Source organism: Diadema antillarum, unplaced genomic scaffold (assembly GCF_040938485.1).
Source record: "Diadema antillarum isolate AM-2024a unplaced genomic scaffold, OU_Dant_1.0 scf00000035, whole genome shotgun sequence".
NCBI lineage: Eukaryota > Metazoa > Echinodermata > Echinoidea > Diadematoida > Diadematidae > Diadema > Diadema antillarum.
In genome coordinates this window covers 1,986,285-1,995,706 of record NW_027270924.1, presented here as the reverse complement: position 1 = coordinate 1,995,706, position 9,422 = coordinate 1,986,285, and the positions used below count along the sequence as shown (strand labels likewise).

At 40.4% G+C, this 9,422-nt stretch overlaps 1 protein-coding gene across 2 annotated transcripts in view; it reads left to right on the top strand.

The window, feature by feature from the left end:
• The first annotated feature begins 557 nt into the window (after positions 1-557).
• The window catches only part of LOC139744147 (protein crumbs-like), a 41,992-nt gene continuing 33,127 nt past the window's right edge, over positions 558-9,422 (top strand). For both annotated transcript variants that reach the window (XM_071654611.1, XM_071654603.1), the window contains exons 1-4: positions 558-1,116; positions 1,695-1,817; positions 3,165-3,386; positions 4,283-5,063. In XM_071654611.1, the coding sequence (XP_071510712.1) occupies positions 696-1,116; positions 1,695-1,817; positions 3,165-3,386; positions 4,283-5,063 (1,547 nt within the window). In that variant the 5' untranslated portion in view covers positions 558-695. The remainder of the gene's footprint in view (positions 1,117-1,694; positions 1,818-3,164; positions 3,387-4,282; positions 5,064-9,422) is intronic.

Below are 9,422 nucleotides of genomic sequence, written 5' to 3'. Positions count from 1 at the left end.
TAAAGATCAATTCAACATTGTTTGATTAAAATGTGTTGATTGATAATCTTTCTGGAAGGAATTTGTAACAACGTGAAGTACATGTACATTTCGTTACAGATACTGAACAACGCATTGATACATGAACCTAGTTGTGTACTGTACACATGTACATTGCATGTCTTATAAAAACTCTGCCAGTTGGTAACTACCATTGGTATGCACAGGTAAGGTTTTTGTGGTAAAAGGGGCAAGGGAAGATATTCAATTCAGCAGTAGACCTGCTTTGTAAATATGTGTGCAGTCCTTTTCTTTTGGGTTACAACTCTTGTAGATATTTCATGCAAAGGGTACCTGAAATTTGTGACAACCATGCAGTACACCTCCTGGTAACAATTCAAACACAAACTTTGACTTTACTATCATTATTATTTACCATTATTACAGTTATTCTACTTTTTATAAAAATTCATGCAAAAGTCTTAATGTTGTAGAGTCATTACTCAAAAATATGCTTGTGTTATTCAAAGTGGTTTGTCTTTTTTTTTTTTAAAGTACTTGTAACTCACTATCAACTATCTTTGATCATTTCTGCCACAGCCGGACTTTTACATGTACATCTGGTCGTGTGTCAGACACCGGCTCCGGAAAATCTTGTGTATTTGGGAGGATCAGGACAGATAACGACGACTGCGTATTTCAGACCACGTGGAGAGATGGTGTTCCAATTTAGGACTTGCACAGGTGGCGAGATCTTCTCGCAGACGAAAAATGGGCAGTCGATCGCGGTGAGCATCGGCAGTGAAGATGGCGCCATGACGATCAGGTGGAACGACGGTAGCGGGGAGCAAGCGGTCACGGTCGGAGCGGGCTTCAACGACAACCGATGGACGATGGCGGAGTTCTTTTTCAATGGGGAGGCGCTGGTGCTGGTGGTGCGGGACGAGACGGCACAGGTCGGCACGGTGATTCGGGACTCATCCCTGTTGGGCCTGGATCTCTCCGGGACAGACCTGGTCGTAGGGTCGGGATTCACCGGATGTCTGGAGGAAGTATCCGGACTCGGCCTTGCAGGAGCCACAAATTGGGATGACGTCACGTGGGGAGAGTGTGCTCTGGAAAACCAGTATGACTGTGGCAAGTACCTCATAAAATCTACCCGAGCATGCATCCTTTTGATAAGATCAGTGACCCCTTTAATCCCCCACCCTTCTCCTAGAAGGAAATAAGACACAAGGGATAAGTTCTGTGAGCAAATATAAGAAGTGACAATTAAATTTAGGAGGTGTTAAGGGTCTTTTGTGCCATACAGTGTTTAAGAATCTCATGAAAAATGCTTACCGTATCTTGCTGTAGTTCTGTAATATATTTAAAAGATGAAATTTGCAAAATATGATATGGGTAGTTGGCTCTTAGTGTCAATCTAGAGTTGATCTTGGTGTGTCTTAAAATGATTTTAGAGAATGTAAAATAGTATCTGATGTATATTTGTTAACAGCACAAATGTAGTACATTGTAATAATGCAAATATCCTACATGCACTGTACTTACACTTTAGAGACAACATGCAAAAAGAAAAAAAAAAAGCTCGCAAAGAGTTTTTGCAGGGCTTCGACATTCTCTTTCTGCTTATAAATGCTAATGGGCCAAAGAATCTGTTCGTGTAGGAAAATTGGGAATTAATGCATAAGGATGACCCTTTTCTTCTCCTACAGGTGCACAGGACCCATGTCGCAGCCAGCCTTGTCAGAACAACGGGGTGTGTAGGACGGAGGGGAGTGACTTTGTTTGCCAGTGTCCGTCGAGGTTCAATGGGACACTTTGTGAAGACGACCTGGGTACGTGATGCTAGTGCAAAAGCGGTTCTTTTTGTCTCTCTTGAATTGCGAGTCTAGATACAGATTGTGAGGTTGTATTGACTCTATTCCCAAGTTTTGCATGTTTAATCTATTTGTGAATTAATTGATTCATTCATACATGTACATGCAAAATTTGTATTATAAATGCTTTTATTTCATGTATTGATGGCTCTGATTTCTGCATGCTTGCTGACGATGAGATCCATGGATGTTTTAATGAATAGTATACAAATAGTGAATGGTCACGACTGCGCTGGTATAAGATTTTGCAAGAGGTGAAAGACAGAGGCGCTCTATTCAATGAGGGAAGCTGAGTTGAATAGTGTGCCTCATCTTTCACTGACTGCGAAATCTTGTTCCATTGTACGAGTAAAGACCATACACTATTCGTTTCATACAACACCTCGAACGTCAATGATGTGGTCCACACAGATTCTTGAATTTAGCACAGAAATGACAACCATTTTCCGTGAAAGACGAAGGAGTAGCCGCAGTCACAGTCATCGTGTACGTCATATGTATGCGCGGAAGCCGATTGGTTGAAGTTGTTTACAAACATGAGTGACAAAAGTATGTGCTTGTAATTGTTGAGTGAGTGCGGCAAATGTTTGTTAACTGTAACATCAGAGCCGTGCAATGGACCAAAAACTTTGAGTCAATCGTGTATTTAGCACGGGAGTCAATGGAAATGGGTGATGTCAGCCATGTGCTATCCATTTTTGCTCAAACAAAATTACACGGCTGACAGCCACAGCATGCGATGGAACTTTTAACCAAATGTCATGTGATGGGCAATCGACCAAACAGATACGTGTAGCTACATTCTAATTAGGTTTTGTATAACATATGGTGTTGGCAGTATGATGCTGCCAGCCATTCTGAGATTTCTTGTCAGTACATGTAGGTGTTCTGTCACTTGTTAGAATGATGAGAATAAGGGGGTGGATCAGTGCCATTGACAGCTGTCCAAGTTGGCCAAAGGGGGAAAAAATTAACGAGGAATCTTTTTTAATAGTTTTATGACAGATAGTGTGGTACTTTCCAGGGTCAGGGAAGATGTAATGTGAATGTGTTGTCACATGGGTACATGGGATCAGAATCAAGAATTCATTTGATGTTGTACTGAGATTCTGCAGAAGGTTAACTTGAGTTTGACATGGGTGTTTACCTGTTTTTGTCAAACACCCATTTTTTGCTCAAACAGGCCATCTCAATTAGGCAGTGGTACTGTGAGGATTAGAATGATGGGCACAGGAACTGATCATTGTGAGTCTGCATGTTCGAGATCCTTGCACTTATGTTGTCCTTTTTTGTCTACGACGATAGGTCCACTATGCAGCGATTCTGAATTCCAGCTGAACTGCGTAAACGGAACATGCGCAGAGGACGGGATCTCCAACGGAACCCTCTGCTCATGTGAGCCGGGCTTCGGCGGCTCGCTGTGTGACGAGGCCTCCACTGCTTGCGACAACGACCCTTGTGCTAACGGGGGCACCTGTCAGACCAGTTCTGGTGCAGGCTCGGGGTTCCTGTGCTTCTGCGCAGCAGGTACTCACAGAGGATACAAGACCACTTACCCTTTTTTCGATGGTGGTGGATTGTTCTTGAAGGGTGGTGGATTAGTGTTGGGGTGGGGAATGGAAGAATGAAGAAGGGGATCTTTATTCACCTTTCTCTTCATTCATGTATTTCGTATATGGAATGCACAACTTTTAAATGCTAATTATGCCTAAAGATATTTGAGAACAGAAATTGCAGAACTTAAATGAGTGTGTGTGTGTGTGTGTGTGTGTGTCGTCTGAAGGATTTAAGAACAAAAAGTGATTTTAAAGTCATTGATGTCGAGCAGATTGATGATCTTCTCAAGTCTAATTGTGAATGTTTTTCTGTGAAATTGACAAGGCACATGTTTTATTTCTCCGTCATAGTCGTCTCCATCACAAGCATAATTCAAGTGGTTTTTGGAGAGTGCTTGTGGAGATGAGTGTTTAGAGTAACTGAGTAGCTTTCACGTCATATAATGGTGGTAGCATTATACATGTACAGTACCATGCATTTTCCAATGTTGACTTCAGACAATCTCAGTAGTAATGCATTTGCTACAGGTATATCAGAGTCCACCACTAACTTTCTTTCTGCTGGCCATTCAAACTGATAAAAGAGATTTTTGTTCAACTAATGCTGAGTAGAAACGGGGCTGTTGAAAACTGAGTATTGTTTAGATTTCAGTGGCACAGGTGCCAACTGTATCCCCTTCTGCTTTCCCAAAGACTACTAACACTCAAACTACCCCCTGAGAAATACATGTACACTTGTAGAAATCTGGAGGGAATGTATTGGTTGACCAGATCAGTGTTATGTTGCAGAGCAAAGCCATTTAAACAGTGATATAAAAGCAAAAGAATTTAAAAAACAATATGTTTTGCTGCTGCTTGCCCCCTCAGGTTATAATGGATCTACGTGTGATACCAACATTGATGACTGCGAGGTAAATCCATGTTTAAATGGTGGTACATGCCAGGATGCTGTGAATAACTACAGCTGTGATTGCACCTCTACGGGGTACACTGGCTTGCGGTGTGAGCAGCCCGATGACGAATGCTCCAACAGCCCCTGCCAGAACTCGGGCGTCTGCACCGACACGCTTGGCGGCTACTACTGCAACTGCACGGCGGGTAACTACGGCGTTGACTGCACCGAGAACCTGTGCTCCTACGCAACACCGTGCCAGAACGGCGCCACTTGCACCTCGGAGCAGGGGGTTATCAACTGTACCTGTGCAGCTGGGTTCGAGGGGGACCTCTGTGAAATTAACATTGATGAGTGCGACCCTAATCCTTGTCAGAATGGCGGTATCTGCCGTGATGGCGTGAACGGATTTGAGTGCTTTTGTCCCAATGAGTTTGAGGGTGAAACATGTCAAATTGACTTGGACACTTGCTCCGCCCAGTTCAAAACATGCGAGAATGGAGCGACGTGCGTAGATCTCGCACAGGGCCACAGGTGCGACTGCGCCCCCGGCTACACCGACGCCACCTGTGGGACGGACATCGACGAGTGCGAGTCCTCCCCCTGCGTCAACAACGCCACCTGCAAGGACCTGACAAATTCCTACGAGTGTCAGTGTGCGGCAGGCTTCAACGGCACAAACTGCGAGCAGAACATCAACGAGTGCGCCTCCAACCCCTGCAGCAATGGGGGCGAATGCATCGATGAAGTTGATGGGTAAGGATGCTCTTCTTCTAGACCCAAAGTTCCGCTGGAATTTTTTTTTCCAGTGACTGCAGTGAGTGTTTCTGTTTATGCTTCCGTAGACATGTGTGGATATTTTCCCACTTTCAAAAGCCTGTCAATTGAAATAGTAAGAACCTGGTGGCATGACTTCACATTTGCCATACCTACTTTGCCAACCAACACAATGCCTTTTCAAATATCATACACATCCTGATTTTTTTTTGTGCCATCTTTAGCCACCCTCAACTCCACCCCATTCTCATAGCTTTCATGCCACTCCTTTCATAGGCAATCACATTAGCCATTGGATATCATTTGGAGACCAAACTTGATCATTAGACATTAGAAATTTTGTCACCTTTAGCTCCTCTCAGTTCCCTCCCTCCCAAAAAAATAGAATAAATAAATGAATAAATTGGGAGTATTAAAGAAGCAAACAACCTCAAACAATCTCCATGTGTGTCTCATGTCTCTGCCTGGAACATTACTTGTATCAGGGACATTTACAATGTATTTCCTTGATTGGGTGATCTTTTTGCAAATGTAAGGCTGGCATTATGTGAAAATATTTAAAGGCATAATTTACCATTTGCAGATGAAACAAAACCCACCTTTAGTGCTTCAAAACAGTTCTAAGAGGTGGGTTAGGGATAGAAACAACCAATGTAAAAATGTTAATCAGTATAGTCAATATTAAATATATCCAAAATATGAGCAACAGTTGTAATTTAATTGTTTCTAGAATAAACCATCCACAGTTACATATGGTTTATTGAGAAAAATAGTAATGTCTCCTTACATTGTAGGCTTTATTGCAATTTTTTATTTGGTAGAATGTTTTGTAATACAACTGACCTACACATATGCATCAAGTGTGATAACTTGAACAGTTTGTAAATCACTGCTCTCATTGGTAAACAGGACCTTTAATTGTAAGTTGGAATCTCAGTGAGGCAAAGAAAACCATTTGTTGGCTGTCTCTATCTGTCATGAGTTTTGATTTTTAGTGTGTACTGTGCAGTTAGATAGTGATACTCCAAGAAATGTCAACCACTCATACAGATGTACGCACAGTCACACAGTTAAGCTTACGTACAAATGCGCAATGAATAAAAATGATAATTGCAGTGATGTTTGTCATTCGTCACTGTTTGCATGAACTTTTATTGGTGATGGAGTACTGCAGGCTCTTTTTTATGCCTCCGCCACGAAGTGGTGCCGGAGGCATTATGTTTTCGGGTTGTCCGTCCGTCCGTCCGTCCTTCCGTCCGTCCGTCCGTCCGTCCGTCCTTCCTTCCGTCCGTCCTTCCGTCCGTCCGTAATGAATTTTGTGGACAAGGTAACTATCAAAAGCTGTTGAGGTATCCTGATGAAACTTGGCATGTATGTGTATTAGGGGGTGAAGTTGTGCCTATCAACTTTTGGGTGCATGTGCTCAAGGTCAAAGGTCAAAAGGTCAAGGTCAAATACATAAAATTTCACTATTTCCACCATATCTATGCAATGCCAGAAGATATTTTCTTGAAACTTAGTGTATACATGTATTACCCAATTTAGATTCTCTGGTGAAAGTTTGGGTCATGAGGTCAAAGGTCAAAGGTCAAAAGGTCGAGTAAAAGTATTAAAACTTCTTTTTTTTCTCTGTAAATTGGAAAATTGTTCAAGGTATCTTCATGGAACATAGTATATATACATGTACTGACTGGCAGTGATTATCTAGAGAATGTAGGGTTCATGGGGTCAAAGGTCAGGGGTCAAAGGTCAAGTGCAACACTTCAAAATTTTACTATTTCCCTCATGTTCATGCAATGCCAGCAGGATTAGTATTTTTTTTTTTACACTTGGTGTATGCATGTGTAACCTAATAGAAATTCTCTGGAGAGTTTTTTTTTCTTTTTTTATTGCCTCAAAGGTCAAAAGGTCAAAGATCAAGTGAAAGTGCTGAACTAACTTTTTCCTCCATATCTCGGAAGTGGCTCAATTTATCGTGAAACCTACTGCATATCTATGCATGTTCTACCTGAAAGTGATTATCTTATGAATTTTAGGGTCTAAGGCCAGATGAACATGGTAACAATTTACTATTCAGTACAGAAATTGCACTTTTTCTCCATACCGGTACCATGAAAATTACTCAATGCATAAATGTATGAATGGGTCAAAGTCAAGTTAAAGTCCTTAAATCCCCAAATACATGCTCTCCTATTCATCCAATTAAACCAAGTTCAAGGAAGGTGAACATTTAACACATTTCTGACAAACTTGTCATTTCAATATTTTGCCAGTTTTGTGAAAATGTAATCACACATTGTCCACATGGACTATCTAGACCTATTAGGAGAATCATGCATTATGGCGGAGGCATACCAGTCGCCATAGCGACATTTCTAGTGTCTGTTATATCGAGGCCTTTAATATGGGCGAGCGCTTTAAGTTTCTGAGACTCTAATGGAGTTGTTCATTGTGCATTCTTCAGATTGGTTTGATTTGATTTAATTCATTTCTGCATTTTTCACAAAGTATATACAACATAACAAACAATTTTCCAATACTATTCATATTATATCCCATACAAGATGAATAGAAATACAGTCATAACGTACCAATTATGAAATATTGTATATATGTAAATTATAATCATACAAAAATCAATTGGAAAATCGTTGATTATTCAATCGAGTTAATAGATATAAAATGCAGGAGACCGTCGTCTTAAGCTGAAGCTTGAGTTGGATGGCGGCCTCTTTAGTTTGATACACTATCTGTTCTTAAAGGACAAGTTCACCTTCATAAACATAAGGATTGAGAGAATGTAGCAATATTAGTAGAACACATCATTGAAAGTTTGAGGAAAATCAGACAATCCGTTCAAAAGTTATGATTTTTTGAAGTTTTTGTGCAGTACCCGCTGGATGAGAAGACTACTGCATTGTATGAATAACTTAGATGTCACATGCGTACAACAATATAAGGAAAATTTAAAGAGAATTTCACAAAATTCCATCTTTTGAAAAAAGTACACATTCCCCTGACTCGTTACCGATACATGTTATGGGTAATATTATTCCCCCTGCCCTTAGAAAGAGGCAAGTCAATTGCTCTTTTATTATGCGAAAAAAATGAAAATATGTTGAATTTTCTTTTATATTTTCTTTATACTGTTGTATGCATATGACTCAAAAGCTGTAGTAGTCTCCTCATTTAGCAGTTCCAACACAAAAATTTTAAAAATTCATAACTTTTGCATCGATTGTCCAATTTTCCTCAAACTTCTACTAATATTGTTGCATTTTCTCAATCCTCATGTTTATGAAGGTGAACTTGTCCTTTAATACACATGTATAGAAATACACATGCACACAACCCCTTCCCCAAACAATAAGAGATTTCTTTCTCAGAAGTGCCAAATTTATTTTCAAGATGTTTGTGATTTGAACCTCAGCACTAGCTGTCTTTAAAGCAATGCCTCTCTCGATTATCTGTCGAGAGCTGTCTGCTCTCACATGTGCTATTCTTCACATCATTGCTGTCATTTTGATTCATAGACAATACTATGTTTGACATGAGTTTGCAGTTCATTTACAAAAGGGGATTTGCAGAAGCCATTTGTGCTCTTTTCTATTTGGTGCAATGCTCTTTATGATTTCAGGCTGACTGCTTTCATTTCAAATGAATGATGCATCGTGTGAAATCTATCCATTTCATTAAGCGTTCATGGAGGATTTACATAGGTATAAATGAAAATATTTTGCTTGATCCTTTTTTTCAAAATTTGGATGAAATGGCACCATCTCATTGGTGTATTGTCACTGAACAAAAATACCACAGGTGCAGTAATATTTGAATTCTATCCTGCAAATTTGCCTGTAGCGGTGATCTTTACCGGTAGTTAAGAGAGAGAATTGATAATGTGCTTCAATGTTCATACAGTGAGAGAAAGAAAAAAAAATAAAAGCCTCTTGCAATGTGGTTTGTTTCTGCTGCTTTCTCATATTAAAGCACACTCATTTGTAGATTTGAAAGAATTGCAAAAGACGGAACAGAAACAGTGTGCTGTAGCCCCGATCTGACTAATATTGCAATTTCCAGGTTTTTCAAAGACAAGATCAAGCAGATGGTTTAAAAAAGAAGAAGTTTCTGTTCCTCCATCATAGTCCAAGTTCCAGTCTTTTCTCTATATATGTACCTCTGCCTCCCCCTTTTTCCCATTTCCTCCTTCTCCTGAGTTTCCACCCTTCAATTGCCCAATCATTTTATATCATTTTGTGCATCTGTCATTCTTCTCGCCTCCTCTGTTTAAATGTTGCGCTGCAGATCTCGTTCTGGGTAAGTGACTGCGTTGTTGTTGTT